This window comes from Lampris incognitus, chromosome 17, assembly GCF_029633865.1.
Source record: "Lampris incognitus isolate fLamInc1 chromosome 17, fLamInc1.hap2, whole genome shotgun sequence".
In the NCBI taxonomy this organism is placed as follows: domain Eukaryota; kingdom Metazoa; phylum Chordata; class Actinopteri; order Lampriformes; family Lampridae; genus Lampris; species Lampris incognitus.
Window position 1 is genome coordinate 43359517 of NC_079227.1, and position 22146 is coordinate 43381662.

The window sequence follows — 22146 nt, forward strand, 5'->3', positions numbered from 1 at the left end:
TAGTAACTGGCTCCCTTTATCAAACCCTGGTTGTTCTTGTCTCTGCATATTCCCCAAATTGGGATGATATAGATTTTATGAAGAAATTTATATCGTCGCTTCCTGATTTACACACTCACAAGCTAATATTTGGAGGAGACCTTAATTGTGTGATGGATCCCAGTCTAGACAGATCTAGCTCTAGAACAGTTACACCTTCCAAGATGTCGCAAGCGCTGGCTACCTTTATGGATCAGTGCAGCTGTGTTGACCCATGGAGATTCTCTAATCCAACTGATGGGCACTATTCTTTTTATTCACATGTCCATAATTCTTACTCCCGTATAGATTTTTTTTATAGATAAGACGCTTCTTCCCGCAGTAACCTCAGTTGAATGCTCATCTATAGTTAATTCTGACCACTCCCCTGTGATACTGGACTTGAGCCAGTATCACAGGACTTGATACTGGACTTGAGCCTTGGATTCCACGTTTCTGTCTGACGCTAAATCTTGTAATCTTATCACCCACCCAGTCTACTGACCGCTTTGTGGAGACTGACAAAACTGATGATACCAGTCCATCTTTACTATGGGAAACCCTTAAGGCATTCCTTAGGGGCGAGATAATTTCATATACCGCTTACCATAATAAGGTACGAAAGAGACGACAACGCAAGCTTACAGAGGCAATAGCTGATCTAGACAGATCTAGACCGCCGATGTTCCATTTCACCATCTCCTGAACTGTTCAAGGAGAGACTTGCTCTCCAAACTGAATCCAATCTTTTGTCCACAAAGGATGCAGAGAAGATGCTGCTTAAAGCTTGGGGAACATTGTACAAACATGGGGATAAGGCAGGGCACCTTCTCGCACATCAGTTGAAGGGGAGGATGGCCTCACAGCAAATTTCTCAAATAACCAATAACTCAGGTTCACTGCCATCTAACCCCTCTGAAATTAATGAGACTTTCAGAGCCTATTTTTCTGATCTATACAAATCTGACTCACCTGATGATGCTGACATGTTAAATTTCTTTAATGGGCTTAATATTACTAAATTGACGCCGGAACAACACAAAAACCTGGAGACACCTCTAATCTTAACGAAATAATGGATGCCATCAAGTCAATGCAAAGTGGGAAATCCCCGGTACTGGACGGCTATCCGGCGGAATTTTATAAGAAGTTTTCCAATCAGTAGACACCTTTGCTTTTGGAGATGTTTGAGGACTCTCTCCAAAAAGGCGCACTACCACCAACACTTACCCAAGCCTCTATTTCACTGATCCTTTAAAAGGACAAAGATCCCAATTTATGCTCTTCTTATCGACCTATTTCGCTTCTTAATGTTGATGAAAAGTTACTTGCTAAAGTCCTTGCAGCTAGAATCGAGACTGTTTTGCCCTCTATAATTTCAATTGACCAAACAGGATTTATTAAAAACCGTCATTCATTCACAAACATACTGAGACTTCTTAACATCATTCACTCCCCAGCCCCTCTGTCTAATCCTGGGGTGGTTATATCTCTCGATGCAGAAAAAGCGTTTGATCGAGTTGAGTGGAGCCATCTGTTCTTCACATTAAAGCAATTTGGGTTCGGAGAGAAATTCACATCTTGGATACGCTTACTTTATGCTTCCCCACAGGCCTGCGTATGTACAAACAATCAGCGATCACAATTCTTTCCCTTCTCACGCGGGACACGTCACAGATGCCCTATTTCCCCCGTCCTTTTTGCCATTGTTATTGAACCTCTATCAATTGCTCTTAAAACTGATAAGTTGTTTTCAGGTATCAAAAGCGGTGATGCCGAGCACAAAGTGTCCGTGTATGCAGATGACTTACTCCTTTACGTTTCCAATCCAATTAGTTCCATTCCGCATATTTTAGCCACTCTCCAATCCTTTAGTAACTTCTCTGGGTACAAACTAAATATACAGAAAAGTGAATTATTTCCTATTAATCAGTTGGCCCAGGAAATACCCCAGTCTAAGATTCCCTTCAGATTATCTAGCACCAGGCTTAAATACTTAGGAATAAATATTACAACTTCCATCCACTCTCTATGTGAGGAAAATCTGATCTGCAGAGATGGAACAGCCTACCCCTCTCACTAGCAGGTAGAGTACAATCCATTAAAATGAACTTGCTCCCCAGATACTTATACTTATTTCAATGCCTACCTATTTTTTTACCTAAACATTTCTTTTGTCAATTGGATTCAATAATTTCCAATTTTGTGTGTGTGTGGGGGGGGGTTAAAATCCCAAGAATTCGTAAATCTTTGCTCCAGGGGGGGAGGTTACAGGGGGGACTCGGTCTACCAAATTTTCAATTATATTACTGGGCTGCTAACATGCATAAAATTCTGGATCTCAGACACTGATAATAATTGGATTGTTCTTGTCATTCTTCATCCCTAAAAGCATTGATGTGTAGCAATCTTCCGTTTACGCCTAAACAGCACTCATCTAACCCCATAGTATTTACCACTTTGAAAATCTGGCAACAATTAGGCAACAGTTCAGCTGGACTTCTCTGCCCCTAGCTACACCTATCTGCAACAATCAACTCTTTCAACCAGCCAAGATTGATTCGATATTTGCTGTCTGGTGCAGACAATGCCTATCTTTCCTTGGTGATCTTTATGTTGATGGCCTGTTTGCTAGCTTTGCACAGTTACGTTCCACATTCAAACTTGAACACTTTGATCTGTTTAGGTATTTTCAAATTCGCAACTTTGCCAAATCCAGCACCCCAACATTTCCGCAGGCTCCGCCGGCCTCGAGCATTGACCATCTTCTTGCTGTTACTGACTTGTCAAAAGGCCATATTTCTTTTATATACAATCTTTAATCAGCAACGACTCCTCCTGCCCTGCATAAGATCAAGACAGGCTGGGGGACTGAACTAGGTATCACTCTGTCCGATGATTGGTGGGACACTGCAATACGTGCAATAAGCTCATCCTCCTCTTTTGCGAGGCTTACTCTCATTCAATTCAAAGTACTTCATAGGATCCATTTTAGCAAAACAAAATTATTGAAGATTTACCCAAACCTCTCTGATTTTTGTGACAGACGCTCTCAAGCACCAGCAGACTTGACTCATATGTTCTGGTCATGCCCGAGTTTGACGGAATACTGGAGGCCTTTCTTTAACCTTATATCGGAGATTTTGGAATTGAATCTGGACCTATCGCCTCAAATTGCTATCTTTGGTGTCCCTGAGGAGGGAGTTAAAATGACTGCGAAACAAATTAACGTAATCTCCTTTGCCTCTTTAATTGCCCGTCACCGTATTTTCCTCCTATGGAAAAATCACTCACCCCCCTCAAACATGTTCTGGCTATGTGACTTAATGTCATTTCTGAAATTGTAAAAGATCAAATTTGCTGTCCAGGGCTCAGTTGAAAAATTTTACAAACACTGGCAGCCTCTTATCTCTCACTTTGAAACGATGCGCTCTATCCCATTGGACTAGAGCAGTGGATGTGTGATTTGGTTTAGACAATGGTGTACTGTTCTGAGATATGCATTTGCATGCATATACATATAATGTACAATGGGCATATGTTTAAGTTGGTGGGTATGCGTGCAAATATAACAATGTGCAGGTGCATACACCTTGGACTGTGGCCTCGTGGGGTGCAGGCGATGTTCGGGGGCAGATTGACATGTTGATTTGGTGTATTACCAATTGTCCATACCTTTTTTTTTTCTTCCTTTTTTTGTTATGTATGTTTTATGTACGTACTAGTATGTTGTACTTTGTATTTGCTTATTTAATTCACTCATTTATTATTATTATTATTATTATTATTATTATTGCTGTTGTCGTGGTTGTTTTTGATGTTAGCTATTAGGGGGGAGACAATGGTTATCGGTGTCTTCCCCTTTTATACGTACTTTTTTTTTCTTTTTGTTGTGTGCTTTTGTTGAGATGCAGGGGTTGGGTGGGGTGGAAGGGTGGGTGGGAAAATAAAATATGAAAAATAGTGACCTGTATTCCTAGTATTGTTTGTTGTTTGCTTGTTTTTCACCAATAAAAAAAGAAAAGAAAAAAGAAATGGCTTGTTAAGAACCAACAATGTCAACATTGATGCTATCCGCACACACCTTTAACATGTTGTTTAAATGTATTGTACATTAGCTAGGTGGTTTGTCTGCTTTTATATATATATTTATTTATATAAGCGGACATACAGATGGTTCTTAGGGATTTGAGCCGATGCTTTATATATGTTACAGGTAATGTGAAAAAACGGTTAATGTGCAGTTTACCCAATGGGGCGGTTAATGTGCAGATTACCCGCCAGAACGGGTTATCTGCACATTAACCGGGTAGTCTGCACACTACCCGCTTGGGCAGTTAATGTGGATAGAATGAACCTGCAACTCATCTTTTTATGGTATTTTGATATTTAAATCAGCAGTAGGCCTTTAGCCTAATGACTCATGAAGTGAGGCCATGTGGGGAATCACAAGTTGTGGTAAATGAAAGAACAGACGTTGGCGATATCATTCTGTCTTTAGATCACGTTTTCCCCCACTTGTATAACGAGGCTATTAGCATCAAAGAACACACACATGAGCCCTCCTCGCTTTTTATCTGATCCCTGATATGAATGAGTAGCCTACAAATTTGACAAGGGTGAAAAGAAATATCAGTGTCGGCCATCTCCCATCAGGCTAATATAGCCTACTCTCACTGGAGACACGCGTCATTCAACCAATCCGAAATGGCAATCACTCCGTGGACAGACTGGTAAATAACACTTTATGGAAGAGGGGTACTAGCGGGGAAAAATACTAAGACTAGATGATATGAAAACAGAACGAAATTCGTTTTATAAGCCCAGTATGTAGGAGCAGAAGCAGCGAAAAAATACAGTGCATCCGGAAAGTATTCACACCCCTTCACTTTCCCCACATGTTGTTATGTTACAGCCTTATTCCAAAAGGGATTACATTTTTTTTTCCTCATCAATCTACACACAATACCCCATAATGACAAAGTGAAAAAGGTTTTGTAGAAATTTTTGCAAATTTATTAAAAATAAAAAACTGAAATATTGCATGTACATAAGTATTCACACCCTTTACTCAGTACTTGATTGAGGCACCCTTGGCAGTGATTACAGCCTCAAGACTTCTTGGGTATGAAGCTACAAGCTTGGCACACCTATATTTGGGGTATCTCTCCCATTCTTCTCTGCAGAGCCTCTCGAGCTCTGTAAGGTTAGATGGGGATCGTCGCTGCACAGCTATTTTCAGGTTTTTCCAGAGATGTTCAATGGGGTTCAAGTCCGGGTTCTGGCTGGGCCACTCAAGGACATTCACAGACTTGTCCCGAAGCCACTCCTCCGTTGTCTTGACTGTGTGCTCAGGGTCGTTGTCGTGTTGAAAGGTAAACCTTCGCCCCAGTCTGAGGTCCTGAGCGCTCTGGAGCAGGTTTTCATCAAGGATCTCTCTGTACTTTGCTCCATTCATCTTTCCCTCGATCCTGACTAGTCTCCCAGTTCCTGCCGCTGAAAAACATCCCCACATCATGATGCTGCCACCACCATGCTTCACTGCAGGGATGGCATTATCAAGATGATGAGAGGTGCCTGGTTTCCTCCAGACGTGATGTTTGGCATTCAGTCTAAAGAGTTCAATCTTGGTTTCATCAGACCAGAGAATCTTGTTTCTCATGGTCTGAGAGTCCTTTAGTTGCTTTCTGGCAAACTCCAAGTGGGCTGTCATGTGCCTTTTACTGAGCAGAGGCTTCCGTCTGGCCACTCTACCATAAAGGCCTGATTGGTGAAGTGCTGCAGTGATGGCTGTCCTTCTGGAAGGTTCTCCCATCTCCACAGAGGAATGCTGGAGCTCTGTCAGAGTGACCATCGGGTTCTTGGTCACCTCCCTGACCAAGACCCTTCTCCCCCGATTGCTCAGTTTGGCTGGGCGGCCAGCTCTAGGAAGAGTCTGGGTGGATCCAAACTCCTTCCATGTATGAATGATGGAGACCACTGTGCGCTTCTGGACCTTCAAAGCTGTAGAAATTTTTTTGTACCCTTCCCCAGATCTGTGCCTCGATACAATCCTGTCTCGGAGGTCCACAGACAATTCCTGTGACTTCATGGGCGATACAGGCGATACCTTTCAGATGCACTTTTACACCACCGATCAAAAAGACAAAAAATGTGCCCGATCCCCTCCCTCACTTGGCTAATATAGCCTAGTAGCAGACTACCCGGTTAATGTGGATAATGTGGTTCGTTCTATCCACATTAACCGCCCAAGCGGGTAGTGTGCAGACTACCCGGGTAATGTGCACATTAACCGCCCCGTTGGGTAATCTGCACATTAACCGGGTAGTTTGCACATTAACCGTTTTTTCACATTACCCGTAACATATATACAGATGCCTCAGGATGTAATGAAGGAGATGTAATTCACACACGTAGCATGATAGTTCAGCACCTGGTTGATGAGTCTAAAGAGAGACCCGCATGGGCTGCCAAATAAGTTGATTACATAAGAGAGAACATCGGAGCTTGGTGGGATTGTTGTATTGGAACTGAATGTTTGTGATAGGAGTTGTCTAACTTCAAACTATCACCAAAATTACTGTTGAGGGAGGCCGTACTGTTGTCACAGCACCGTGAAAGAGTTCAATATGCCATCATCATATAAGTCCTCCAGTACAAGAATACCCTTTTCCACCCACTGCTTCCAAAGGAATGTTTTGGGGTTGTTTTTGTTGTTGTCTGTATTTAACTTGGGATTAAACCAGATACCTGCTGACAAATTCAAGTGGGGATTGAATTTAAGCCTGACTGGAATATTCTTTCCAATCCATTGCATATTTGCAAGTATAGTTTGGGTCTGAGCCTCTTTGGACAATACTGCTGTGATAAAGTGAAGGGGAGGGAGAACATCACAGAGTGTGCTTTCAATGCAGAACTTGGGCGGTCTTGGGGGGGGGTAGACACCACTGGATAAAGTACCTGAGGCCAAAGTCATGATAGTATAACAATAAATTTGGAATACTCAGCCTACCCTGGTCCAATGTGCTTTGTAGTTTTTTTTTTATTAATGAAGCCTGTGGTGCTTGCCATTCCACGGAAATCTCTTACAACGCTTATCAAAGTGTCTGAATATTTAAGTGGAATTCTAACTGGAAGTGCCTGGAGAATATAATTGAACTTGGGTGCACTGGACATTTTCAAAATATTGGCTTTCCCCCAGTGATACGAAAAGAGGAGCCCATCTTCCAATATCTGCTTCAAATTGATTCAATAGAGGTGAAATATTGACCTTTACTAGGTCTGCTAATCAAAGGGGGGTAGTAACACTCAGGTATTTGATGCCATTGCTGGGCCAGGAAAAGGTTCCTCCCTGGAAGTTGGTCCTAGGGCAGCATGAGGTTAAGTCAAAGTCAGTCAAAATATTTTTATTGTCCCTTACAGGGAAATTAGTTTGCAGCCAGTATATATATATATCACAAACACAAAACATACAGACACCAAGGCAGAATTGACACATCACCGATAGACAAAAAAAACAACAACAACAGGACACAGCGGACAAGGAGAACCAAAGGAGTTCAAATATACAGACCATGGAAACAACCGATCTGCAGATACCAGATGAATACTATCTACTATTTAACAGTTGAATGGCAGTGGGGACAAAGTCCTGTATCTCTTAGTCCTAATACAGGGCATCCTCAACCCACGACCTGAAGGTAACAGCTCAAACTCTGGCCGAAGGGGGTGACCTTGGCACTCCAGAAGGGAAGTAGCCTTTCTGAACACCTTCCTATTATAAAGGTCAGTAAGCTGGGTGTGGCTTCTCCCTGAAATCTTACTAGCCCAGTTGATAAGTCTATCAAGCCGTTTTTTATTGGCCAGAGTCAAGTTACCAAACCAAGCCACAATACAATACATTAAAAGTGTTTCAATAAAACTTGTATAGAAGAAGAGTCATCATCTGGGAGGAGATATCACATGTCCACATTTTCCTCAGGAAAAAAAAGTCTCTGTTGGACCTTCTGTGATATGGAAGCAACGTGAGTTTCAAAGCACAACTTGTTGTGGAGAATAACCCTATACAACTCAAGTCTTACAATAACAACAGATTATGGGGTTGGGGCTGTGCTGACCCAGACAACTCCGAGAGAACAGTGGTGTTCATGTCACGCATGCTTTCATCAGCAGAGCGGAAGTACTCCACAGTGGAGAAAGAAGCTTTGGGGTGTGTCTGGGCTACAGAGAAATGGAGGACCTACCTGTGGGGCAGACGCTTCACATTACGTACAGACCACAGCCCCCTCACTACACTACTCTCCTCTAAGGGGCTGGACAGAGCTGCTATGCGTATAGCCAGATAGTCGGCTAGGTTGCTGTCATTTAATTATGACATGCAGTACAGACCTGGCACAGAAAATGTCACAGCTGACTGTCTGTCCAGGCTCCCATTGCTAACTGCTGATCAGGGACAGGAGGACAAGCTGGAGGTGGTGGCACTCATCGGCACCTTCTTAGCTGTGTCTGCGGATGAATTCAAGGAGGCCTGTCAAGCATGCCCTGTTCAGTCAGAGCTGCGTGAGTTCATTGCCACAAGATGGCCACACTCAGGTCTGGATCCAACACTGACACCCTACTACAGACTGAGAGCAGAACTGTCCATTGTGGATGGATGTGTCCTGCGGGGAGACCACCGTCTACTGGTGCCACAGCAACTGCAGCCACAACTGATATGACTGGCTCACGAGACACATCAGGGCATCGTCAGAATGAAACGTCTCAGGGACCTGCACTGGTGGCCTGGGATGGATACACAAGTCGAAGCCACAATCAAATCTTGCCTCACATGTCAGCAGCATGACAAGACAGCTGTTACACATACTATGCCTATGCAACCTGTTCCATTCCCAGATGCCGCATGGGAAAAAGTAGCAATAGACATTGTAGGCCCTTTTGAGTCCACAGCCCCTGGTTGCTGTTTTGCTATTACCCTCATAGATTACTTTAGCAAGTGGCCTAAGTTTGCATTCACGTCCCGAGTTACTTCTGCATCAGTGATCCACTTCCTGTCTACAGTGTTCAGCAGGGAAGGAAACCCAAAAGAGTTAATCTCAGACAATGGTAGTCAACTGATTTCACAGGAAATGGAATCCTTTCTCAAGGACAGGGGAATTGCACACAAATGCTCCTCACTCTACTACCCCAGGCCAATGGGGAAATTGAGAGATTGAATCGATGTCTGAAGGATAGTTTACTGACTGCGAAAATAGAAGGAAAGGAGTGGACAGCATCAACCAGAGACTTTCTCCAGGTCTACAGGGCAACCAGGCATGCCACCACTCAGTGCTCCCCTGCAGAGCTGTTGCACGGACGTCGGATGCACACCAAACTCCATGTGACAGGTCTCTACAAACTACAGCCTGTCACATCCCTACAAGCACAAAACACAGCACAAACAGTGAAAGAGAAGCAGAGGAGATGAAGGAGTATGCAGACAAGGAGAGAAGGGCAAAAGCAGTGCACTTTCCTCCTGGGTCTTGGGTCAGAGTTACGAGACCAGGTATACTATGCAAGAGACAGTCAAAGTACTCTTGCCCTCTTCAGGTACATGAGCAAAGAGGCCAGAACACTTACAGACTGTCTGATGGGCGCACCTGGAATGCATCCTATCTCGCGCCAGCCGTACTCCTTCAGGGTCACGCAAACCCTGGGCAGGCCCTTCCTCCCGAGGGGCCTGACATAGACTGTAGCCGAGTCCAGCCTGACCCACTACATGCTCAGCCCCCTCTGCGAGAGGTCAGGGTCAGGAGGCTGCTGGCTTGGGCACAGGCTATGTTATGTGAGGACGGTAAACTAAAACAAGAGTAGCCTATTGTTGGTATGAAACTGTTATTACGACTGTTATTTCTTATAGACCTAGTACTGTCTGTATGAAACTGTTACTTCAAAACTGTTATTTTCTTAATGACCTAGTATTGTCTGCATGAGACTGTTATTTCTAAACTGTTATTTGTTTCATGGTCAAGGAATTCTGTTGTTATTGTAAGACTGTTCATAGCTTATACATGTCTGTGAATGTTCTCATTCATCCAGGTCATGGTTATCCAAAGGAGTTGAATCAAGTGCAACTGGAGCTAGCTTATACAGTTCAGCATAAGCACCACAGTGATTGTATAGTTGGTGATGGAAATGTTATCTTTTGGAAAGGGGATATGTGATGTCTTTGAGTTGATGCAGTTGGAGGACAGTAGGGGGAGGTAGAGGACAAGATGGGATGTAATTGACTGTAAGAAGTGAGAAGGAGTGTGACGTGGGTTGTTGAAGTAAAGAAGTGTATGCTAACAGATGTGTGTCTTGGAGTAGTCCCTTAGCATCACCACATTCATGTCACAGATGGTGTCAATACCTGTAACCGTTGTTGGCTTAGTGTTGCGAGCACGTTCTTGGGTAGGTGAGGGGGAATTTCTTGAAGTCGTGCTTCTACCTGTGATATTACGGCTGCTTGGCATTTGGACTGAATTAAGTTTGTTTTTGGATCAGTGTATCAATGTTTTGTCACTAATATAATTTTAGGCAGATTTTAATGCCACGATGATTTTCAAGCAGTCGTTCTGCATCACGTGACACGCCTCTATTTATCCATACATTTTCCGAACCACTTATCCTGCTATCAGGGTCGCGGGGATCCTGGAGCCTATCCCAGCAGTCATTGGGCGGCAGGCAGTGAGATACCTGGACAGGCCGCCAAACTATCACACAGGGCCAACATACACACACACCCACACACATTCACACCTAGGGACAATTTAGTATGGCCGATTCACCTGACCTAGATGTCTTTGGACTGTGGGAGGAAACCGGAGCCCCCGGAGGAAACCCACATGGACACGGGGAGAACATGTGAACTCCACACAGGACAACCCGGGACGACCCCCAAAGTTGGACTACCCCGGGGCTCGAACCCAGGACCTTCTTGTTGTGAGGCGAACGCGATAACCACTGTGCCACCGTGCCGCCGTACACCTCTATTTAGTATCACCAAATTCACCCAAAGTCAGCTTTAGTGCTGCAGTCTCATAAGTTAGCAATGAATACATGAATCTCAGTCAAGCTGGCAAAGCCAGTAGCTTCATCCTGATTTTCTGTAGTAATTTGGGGATCAATTTTTAAAATTTTAATTAACCATCCATCACATGACCATGTTTTTGGAAAATCCTGGAATAGTTAACTCTTAATTCTGTCCTGTCCTCAAGTGCTTCCAGTTGGGATGATTAACATTTGGGCCGTGTAAATGTTTACACAAACCAAAATATATCACTGTTTGGCTTTAAATGGCATAATTTGATGAACCTCTTTTTGCCTGGCATCTCAAACAAATATATTTGCTGCCAATACCTCTATGGTCATCTATTGTTGACTACATAATGCATGACCCCAAGACTACCTGGATTTCGGACAACAGTGTTGAGCATATACAGCCTGGATTTAGTGGAAATAAGAAACTTTTTTTTCTTGATAGTATCATTCTAAAGTTTTTTTTTTTTTTTTTGTATTTATCTGTCCATATGTTTAACCATTTCCATTTGTCTCTTTATTAGGTTTTTCTCTGCCTTTGTCTTCAGCTTTGTCTGTTCATGTGTTTGTTCCACTGTCTTTCCTCACATGTTCTCTGTCTGATCTTCGCTGCTGTGTTTCTGGATATCTCAAGGTGGAGGGAGCCATCCCTTGCTGGTGCCCTATGACACTCTCACTGCCAAAGAAAAATCCAAAGACAGGGAAAAAGCACAGGACATCCTCAAGTACCTCCAGATCAATGGATACACAGTGTCTAGGTGGGCAAGGGCAGTTGTATTGTTTGCGTATTAAAGGATAGGTTCACTTTTTTTGATGCAGGACCTCATTGAAACATTGGTCGACACCATTTAAAATCCTACAGACTGGGGCGTCCGGGTAGCATAGCGGTCTATTCCATTGTCTACCAACACGGGGATCGCCAGTTTGAATCCCCGTGTTACCTCCGGCTTGGTCGGGCGTCCCAACAGAAACGATTGGCCGTGTCTGCAGGTGGGAAGCTGGATGTGGTTATGTGTGCTGGTCGCTGCAGTAGCGCCTCCTGCTCCACAGGAAAAATAAACCAAGGAACAGTGTGGGTGTAATAAGGAAAACGTATCATAAATGTGTAATAAGGAAAATGTATTTATGGAAGTGCAAAATAAATTGATGTTCACTTGGAAGAAAGGCTGTCTTGTTCAGCTGTGTATGACTGTACAGTAAACTTCATGTTTTTGAAAACAAGATAGCTTTTAAAGGCTTAAAACAACTGCCCCCCAATAATTAGCTGAAATCCAGCGTTCAGATTCTAAATGACGACTGACAATGTTTTATTGAGGTCTTGGTAAAAGAAAGAAAGAAAGAAAGACAGAAAGAAAGAAATGGACCTGTCATTTAAGCAATTCGGTAAAACATTAGTGTTGGTAAAATATGTCATGCTGTTTGCAGAGGACTGAAGGAGCAGGAGCTGGACACCCCGGCCATTGAGAAGCGCTTCGCCTACTCCTTTCTTCAACAGCTCATCAAATATGTGGACAAGGCCCATGAACACATGCTGGAGTTCGGTAAGACTGCGGAATTCACTTCCAGTTTCATTTAAAAATGTGCAAATAACCACACATGATACCTACGAGTTATACATGGAATATAATGCAAATACTTTTAACATCTTTAATTCCACTCCCTTGTTACATAAATTAATAAAGATATCTATCTATCTATCTATCTGTCTGTCTGTCTGTCTGTCTGTCTGTCTATCTATCTATCTGTCTGTCTGTCTGTCTGTCTATCTGTCTATCTATCTATCTATCTATCTATCTATCTATCTATCTATCTATCTATCTATCTATCTATCTATCTATCTATCTATCTATCTATCTGTCTGTCTGTCTGTCTGTCTGTCTGTCTGTCTGTCTGTCTGTCTGTCTGTCTGTCTGTCTGTCTGTCTGTCTGTCTGTCTGTCTGTCTATCTGTCTCTCTGTCTGTCTGTCTGTCTATCTATCTATCTATCTATCTATCTATCTATCTATCTATCTATCTATCTATCTATCTATCTATCTATCTATCTATCTATCTATCTGTCTGTCTGTCTGTCTATCTGTCTCTCTGTCTGTCTGTCTGTCTGTCTATCTATCTATCTATCTATCTATCTATCTATCTATCTATCTATCTATCTATCTATCTATCTATCTATCTATCTATCTATCTATCTATCTATCTATCTATCTATCTATCTATCTATTAGATATGGAAAGAAGACCTAAAGGAGAGTACGTTCCTCATGAGCAGCAGTTCAAGTTCTTTGGGAAGGTCAGACCAAGTTCATCAGTTTACTGGTTATGTATATTATGGTGGTATGATCACTCATATTATGAAATGCATATGATGGGTCTCTACTGCATTGTTGCACTGCTGTCATTATTTGTTATTTAACAATAATGAAAAGCAAACATGCAGTCATACAATTTATACATCAAATATAGCCACAAGCAGTCCGCGGGGTCCGAGCACCTTCAGAGCTCCAGTGCATAAGCGTGATGTGGACCAATGAGAAAGTATGATCTATTTGGCATGTTTCATAGCTCCTGATACTTTTAGGGGATAGGTAAATAATATAGCTGCATTTACAAGGAGAATGGGGTTCCAAAGACTTTGTTGTATTCAATAACTCAAACTATACACATCATCAGCCTACATATGGTTGATCAATATACAATACTGATCAACCATATGTAGAGTACTGTCAAAATTATACTATGATGCCAATTAAAATTATGATGTTGCTTTCACTTTACCTATTAAGAAAATGCCATCACATTATTTGATGGTACCTCAAGGCCCTAGCATGCACATGTGTACTAAATTTGGTGGAGACAGGATGATGCACATATGAGTTATGGCACTTTTGGTATAATAGTTCTCACCTACAATGGGGCAACAGGCATGGGCATAAGTCCATGAATACTGGGATGGCATCCAGTGCTTTACCTGTGCCTCTGTCCATAAGATTAGGGGTTGTGTCAGGAAGGGTATCCAACATAAAATTCTGCCAAATCATTATGCGAATTGACAAGATCAGGAATGACAAACCAGATCGGTCAAGGCCCGGGTTAACAACGACTGCCATTGGTGCTGTGCCCTCACAGGGTGCTAATGGAAACTATGCGCCCATTGAGGAATGTAGGAAAATATGGAGGAGAGGAGGGGTACAAGCAAGACAGAAAAGAGACAACTGAAGAAGAAAGACTTCAGAATGGCCACACTTAATGTTGGGACAATGACAAGCAGAAGGAGAGAAATAACAGCATGAACAGCAGAAGAATACACGTGATGTGTGTTCAAGAGACAAAGTGGAAAGGAAGCAAGGCAAGAGAGATTGGAGGAGATTACAAGATATACTACCATGGGACGGACAGTAAAAGGAATGGTGTGGGAATAATCCTAGACAGAGAGCTACAACAGAAAGTCATGGAAGTAAAGAGGGAATCAGATAAGCTGATTTGGATGAGATTGGATTTGTATGGACATCTGACAAATATAATAAGTTCATATGCACCACACGTGGGTTACAATAAGGAAGAAAAGGTGAATTTCTGGAAACAACTGGTCAATGTAATGGCAGGCATACCAGGAGGGGATGAAAGAGTTTTCATTGGAGCAGACTTGAATGGACACGTGGGAGAATGAAATGGTGGCGATGAGGATGTCATGGGAAAATTCAGGTTCGGAATGAAAAATACAGGTGGGAAGTCAATATTTGGTTTTGCTACAAGGAATGATATGGCTATAGTTAATACATATTTCAAAAAGAGTGAAAATCAGACAGTAACTTACAAGAGTGGAAGCAGAACTACGCAGATAGACTACAGACTATAGACCAAGGGTGGCTAACAATGTGCCATGGAGAGCCATGTGTATGCAAGTTTTCATTCCAACCCGACTCCACACCAGGTGATTTCACTGATTAGCAACCTTCAACCAAAGAGGAAGAATTTATCAGTGGAATCACCTGGTGTGGAGTCGGGTTGGAATGAAAACCTGCATACACATGGCTCTCCATGGCATATGGTTAACGACTGCTGCTATAGGCTAGACTACTACTATGCAGAAAACAGCACTTGAGGGAAGATGTAAATTGCAAAATCATACCAAGCGAGTGTGTAACAAAACAACATAGACCACTGATATGCCAAATAAAAACAAGAAGCAAACTCAGAAAAGTGCAAAAGACCAGCAGCATGGAAGATTAAATGGTGGCAGCTGAAAGAAGAACCTTGTAGAGAAAGCTTTAGGATGAAAGTAAGAGAGCTGTTGGGAGATAGATTGCCACTAGATTGGGATAGGATAGCAGAAGGTCTAAGGGAAGCAGGCAGGCGAGTGCTAGGAGAATCTCAAGGGGGTAAAAAGAAGGGACAGGGAAGTTGGTGATGGGAGGAAGTAGTGCAGCACTGCATAAAGAAGAAGAAGTTGGCCAAAATGAAGCTGGACAAAATATGAATGAGCAAAACAAGAATGAATAAAAGAAATCTAAGAAAGAAACTAAGAGAGTGGTAGTGATAGCAAGGACAAGAACATAGCAGGACCTGTACAAAAGACTAGATACAAAGGAAGGAGAGAAGGATATAATAGAATAGCCAAACAGCGAGACAGAGCAAGCAAGGATGTTGAACAAGTAAAACTGACCAAGGATGCAGATGGAAGAGTACTATCAAAAGATGAGGATCATTTACAGAGATGGAAGAATTATTTCAGTCACCAAATGAATGAAGAGAATAACAGAAAGAAGGACAGGTGAACCACCAAGGAATGAAGAGGATGTGGGAGAGATTACAAGGGATGATGATGATAGGTGATAAAAAAGGTGATAAAGTGATAAATAGGTGAAAAATTGAATGAAAAATTGAAAATCTGTGGGACCACACAATATACCAGCAGAAGTCTGGAAATATTTGGTGAGGCATAGAGTTCCTGACTAGACTCTTCAACAAAATAATACAGACTGGAGAAATGTCAGATGAATGGAGAAAGAGCAGAGTGGTTTCGTAAGAAAAACTGTGATGCTCAGAGTTGCAACAACTAGATAGGGATAAAATTGATGGGACATACATGAAGTTATGGGAGAGTGATTGAGGTAAGACTTAGGAAGGAAGTGACTACAGGGAAAGAACAATTTGGATTCATGCCTGGAAGGAGTACCACAGATGTGATATTTGTACTCAGGACCTTAGCTGAAAAATGCATTGAAGGACAAAAAGAATTGCACTGCATATTTATTGATTTGGAAAAGGCATATAACAGAGTACCGAGAGCGTAGTTGTGGTATTGCCTGAGAGCAAAGGGAGTGGTTGAAAATTCCTTCAGCATAATTCAGGTCATGTACAGGGACTGTAAGACCGTAGTTCAATGTGCAGTGGGGACAACAAGTTTGAGGTAAAGGTAAGACTGCATCAATGATCGGCGTTGGGCCCTTTACTGTTTGATACTGACGGACAGCCTCACAGAACATCTTAAGAAAGAGCCACCACGGAGCATGATGTTTCCTGATGACATCGTGCTAGCAAACGAGGACAAGGAAAGGACAAGGAGGACGAGGTTGAAGAGAGATCTTGAAGATTGGAGCGAAGCACTAGAGATTAAAGGACTAAAGATCAGCAGAACAAAGACTTAGTACCTGTGTATAAATAAGCAAGTAAAAAGTCCAGAATTGACCTTAGGAGGAGAATATATCCCATAAGTTAACGAATTCAAGTACTTAGGATCGATAATACAGACAGAAGGCAGCGGTAAGAAGGAAGTCAAGAAAAGGACACAATCTGGGTGGAATTCATGGAGAAATGTAGCTGGGGTACTTTGTGACAAAAGAATGCCATTGTGCAGCGTTCCCCAAACTTTTCCTTCGGAGGGCCAGGTCATCTGCCTGGCTCTTTGGGAGCGCCGGATTATGTCAGTAACAGTAAATAGTACTGTGGACAACAACAGGTCTACTGTAGTTGAATATTACATCTAATGATATATTTCATTATACCATTGTTAGCTGGGTTTATTTTATATTGCCATGGCACATTGTCAAAGTTGTATATAAAACATAATAGGGATGTAAGTAGAATTTAAAAATAAAATCAAACTAATTCTTAAGCATTCCAACCATTATCATAATTTTATTCAACCATTTTAGTGCAAGTAAGAGTGCAGTATGCACTCTGCAGGCTTTGCATGAACAAGAAACAAGTGAACAAGAAACAAGTGAAGAACAAATACTTACAAAATGAGTCCTTTGAAAATCTTATTAATTAATTAGCAACTAATTAATGGTTTGGAGGAAAAGCTTTGCCTTCCTTCTCTTCTCTGACTGTGATTGACACAGCATCAGCACGCATAAAGTCATTTTTATCACATATGACAGTTGGAACTCCCCATGTTTCTTAATGTGAACTGTGGGCGTGCATCTTTCTGACAAGTAGGTTGATGTCAGCCTCCATTCTGGTCACAGCCAATCTCAATGAATGGTGCAAACGTTCATCAGTGAATCTTGATCTCGTCGGACTTTTCAGAAACATCATCCTTGAGCACATTTGCTCACATATATAGTAAGTGCTGCCAAAGATTGTGCAGATCTTGATACTGTGCATTTTAGTGTTCGGATAAGTGTCATTGTTATTGTCATATGTCATGTCATATGTTATATGTCATTGGCAGGGCAATATGAAAGTCAATCAAGCTGCTTGACTCCAATGCATCTCTCAGTGTATCACAGTTTTGTAAGTCGGATAACTTGAGCTGAAGAGATGGCGGGGCCTCATAGATGTCCGCAGCAAATGGGTTCTGAAATAGATGACCGTCTTTTGCGTTGAGATGTAGCTCACGGAATCTCACCTCAAACTCCATCTTCAACATTTTCAGTGCCTCTACGCACTTTGTGACAGAGAATGGTACACGTGGGATCTCAGTGACTACATTTTGTGTTGTAGCAAGATGAGTAACTTATAAATATATAATATATACATACATATATATATATATATACATATATACATACATACATATATATACATAGACACACACACACACACACACACTTATATATATCATAAAAAAGGGCGGCACAGCGGCGCAGTGGTTAGTGCTGTCGCCTCACTCCAACGTTGGGAGGTCATCCCATGTAGCTCTATTCATAACAGACACAGGTCGGTTCTTTGAAACGGGCGTTTATTGCTTGGGCACGTCTTGTTTTTTTTTGATACATCCACACCTTAGTCACGCCATGAGAACTCGTTGGCCGCTTGTCATGAAGAGGTTCTTTCGTCCTTGGGAATCTTTTGAAAGTTTCTTTTGACTGTCTGCTTTGGCTTCAGATGTCAATAATTGACCTTTAATATAATATATGCAGCAATTGAAAAGCTTTTATTCTAAGAAATAGTCTCCGTATGGTTCATCAGCAATGGTAAGAAAAGCATTTCTGTCATCGTAGGTGTTAGGACCCAAGCGTTGTATCAAGCTGCCCTTTATATGCCTGAGCGTGTGCCTTACAGTATTTTAACTGTAACAAATTAATTTACTGTCCATCAAATCACATCAGATTTAAGCTTTAACCTTACATCAAATAAATTATTTATTTACTCTGTGAAATTATCAGTTATGAATAATGAACATAGAGCATTTATGCAACAGCACTTACACACCCACCAAAATTACTCATTAACTTGGAATGTGGGATTTACTTTTAAACAAAGATTATGAAAGGAACTGATCAAATGGTTTAAGTCTGAATGTGACCTTATGTATGTGACTTAGTTGGCCTCAAGTAAGGTAACTACCTTGTGAATAGGTCTTTCGAGGTGAACTGATCTAGTAAGTGGTTTTCCCTTATCTAGTGTAGTGTCATTGACTAGTAGCTTCAGTTTTCGCACCATGCCATCAGCACTAGGGTGAGCTTCTATAACCCTGGCGAGCTTCCATTCGTTTCTTGGTGAGCTGTCATCTTGTAGAATCACAATGTCATCTACTTGTGAATTTCGTGTTGTTCCCTGCCATTTCTGTCATTGTTGGAGGTTTAGCAGGTATTCCCGCTTCCATCTTTGCCAGAATTCATTGGCAAAGAACTGCACTCTTCTCCACCTTTTGCACAGATAAAGGTCTTCTTTGCAAAACTTTCCGGGGGGGGGGGGGGCAGAATAATTGATGATTTCATGGTTAGTATATGGTTAGGAGTGAGAGGTTCTGGACCAGTAGGATCGTGAAGATATTCAACACTTAGTGGCCTGCTGTTCATTATGGCCATTGTTTTGTAAAGAAATGTCCTCAGAGTTGTGGTGTCGAGTCTGCTTGCGGACTTGTCGAGCATGGCAGTCAGGGTGCTTCGGATCGTTCGAATTTGGCGCTCCCAGACTCCACCCATATGGTTGCTGATGGGACGTTCATTACGAATTCACAACCGATTGCTCGTTGATGTTCTTGATCCATTCCCTTGAACATTATAGAAAACTCTCTCCTGGCACCCATGAAATTTTTTCCCTGATCGTATTTAATTGGCGTACAGGTCCTCTGATAGCTACAAACTTTTGAAGCACATTCATGAAGGCATCTGTTGTCAAGTCATCTAGTGTTTCTATATGCACTGCTCTAGAGCATAAGCAGGTAACAACAATCCATATCGTTGTAATTCTTTTCTTCCTTCCTTTACAGTGAAGGGGCCAAAACAGTCGAGACCGCAGTAAGTAAAGGGAGGAGATGTCTCGGTTCTCTAATCTGCCATTTGTTGAACCTCTGTATTTCTTCTGTATCTCCTAAATTTTACGCCCTTGTAAATGTGTGAGGAGACCACATTCCCGTATTCTAAGATCCATATTCCGTTTGCACGCAACTTGTTTGTAGTAATGCCTCTTCCTTGGTGGCATATAGGCTCATGATGATGTTTGACGAGCAGAGCTGACACATGACATTTCTTCGGAAGTATTGCGGGATGTTTTACATCTAGGTGCAAAGCTGATTGGGATAGCCGTCCCCCCACCCTGAGGACATTATTCTTGTCCAAGAATGCATTCAACTGGTGTAACTTTTTGTGCTTGTTCAGGGTGTCTTCTTACTGAAGATTGATTTTCTAAATGTCTTCAACGAAGGCTTCTTCTTGCACCAGCTCGATGATGAAGATTGCTGCTTCTCTTCCTTATTCAAGGCTAGATGCTTCATTCATTCTCGGCTGAAGTCCCTTGAATTCTCTGACAAATATTGAGTGCTTGTATTGAAGATATAGGATCGCAAGCGAGATCTGCTTCCTTCGATAGGAAGTCTACAAACTCTTTGAATGGTGGGTACCCAGCGTTTGCTTGTCTAGCTTCCATTGCTTTGCGGTTCCATCTGGATACCAACCAATCTGGAAATTTCAGTAGAATTTTGTGACTCTCATTGCAGTCATTGAGAACTTCCAATGTCTTAATGTGGGGCATTGCGGCCTTGCAGCTCTTGAGGAAGTCTGCAAATTCTTTCAGTTCACAACCATCTTTAGATCTTATTTTTTGCCATCCATGCAGCTTGTCTCTGAAGGACTCCCCAATAATAAAAGAGTCTCCGAAACGTTTTTCCAACAGCTAACAGGCTGAGTCGTGTGCTGCTTCGGTGCCTAGTAGGAAAAATCCTTCAACGGCTTTCTTTGCAGCGCCACCTAAGTAATTTCTTAGGTAATACAGTTTTTAATTCTTTGGAATGTTTTTCCTGTCTATCAATGTTTCGAAAGATAGTCGCCAGTCTTTGAATTTCAAAGGCTCTCCAGTGAATAATGCAGGCTCTGGTATTGGAAGACGGTTGGCACTTATAGATTTTGCTAGTATGTTGACCAAATCAGAGCTGTTCTGCACTTGAGGCATGGGCACCAAAGTTGGTGGAGCTTCAGGTACCAGTTGCAGACTTTGGGGACTAGGAGCTTGACTTGTAACTGGTAGAGATTGAGGAATGAATGGGGGACTTGATTCATGGAGGCCTTGGGTTGTGACAGGCAGAGATTGAGGAATAACTGGAGGAATTGTGAGGTTAAGAACTTGAAGTTCTCCTACTGGTTCAACATCATGCAACAAATCGATTGGTTCAAATTTATCTTCGACTTGATCGTAGGCTTTTACTCGAGCTCTTGCAGTGTTCAACTTCTTCACTTCTTCTAGGCATTTAAGCTTTCTACGCTTGTCTTGCATTGCTTGTTGTCTAGCTAGGTTCTCAGATTCAGACTGTGCCAGCCATTGTTTATCTTCAGCCTCTAGGGTTTGAGGTTCTGTTGCTTCTGTTGCTTCCCTTTCTTGTTCATCCAACACTGCCAAAACTTCCTGGGATGCGGCAGCTTCAGCCGCAGCCTACTTTCTATTGACTGAGTGGATGCTAGAGTGGGTAGAACCACATTTTGATCGATGAGACAATGGCCTTGATAAAGAACTTGTTGAGTCTAGGATTGATCCAACATCAGGCCAAGGTTCTTCCTCTTCGTCTGTTGTATGCCCTTCAAGTTGCCTTTCTGCCTTTTGAATAATGAATGCTGAAAGTGATATGCACGTGTCAACTGCGCCACTGCTCTGGTTCAGGAGTTTGCATTCAACATAACTTTTCGCAGATAACCTTTAATCAGAACAGGTGCTTTCCATATTCTCAATCAGCTCATTCAATTCTACCTCGGAGGCATCATCAGTCAGTATTTCTTTACCTATTCTTGTATGATACCTCCATTTCTCATAGATGCTTCTATACCGATGTTGTACACTCTTCAGCCTTTCTTCTCAAAGCTCTTTTCCCTTTTCTGTTAGGGTTTGGGTTCTTTAACTTCTACATAACCTTTCCACTTCTTCTGTAGATTGGGTGTCAGTAGCTTCAGGTTGAGCAGGTGGTTTGGCATTTTTACGGCAGGTCTCAGTGCCTGTGTCAGACATTTTAAGATAACTTGAATGTAACTATTCAGCTTGAATTGGATTTATATTAGGCTATGTGTTAATGTAAGATACAGTAGGCTTAAATGTGAGTATCTATGATGGTTATTAATAACTGTATGAATTCCTTGACAACTGCGTGAAGACTATGTGGGGAGTCTAATTTTCTAAATATAGACTTCAATATTGCATCAAG

The 22146-nt window shown here is 42.1% G+C and overlaps 1 protein-coding gene across 1 annotated transcript in view; it reads left to right on the plus strand.

Annotated features, from left to right (window-relative positions):
* The window catches only part of ryr2a (ryanodine receptor 2a (cardiac)), a 1161183-nt gene that overhangs the window by 443449 nt on the left and 695588 nt on the right, over nt 1-22146 (plus strand). Inside the window, 3 exon segments of the mRNA XM_056296806.1 lie at nt 11708-11831; nt 12499-12614; nt 13295-13359. Of these exon segments, the coding sequence (XP_056152781.1) occupies nt 11708-11831; nt 12499-12614; nt 13295-13359 (305 nt within the window).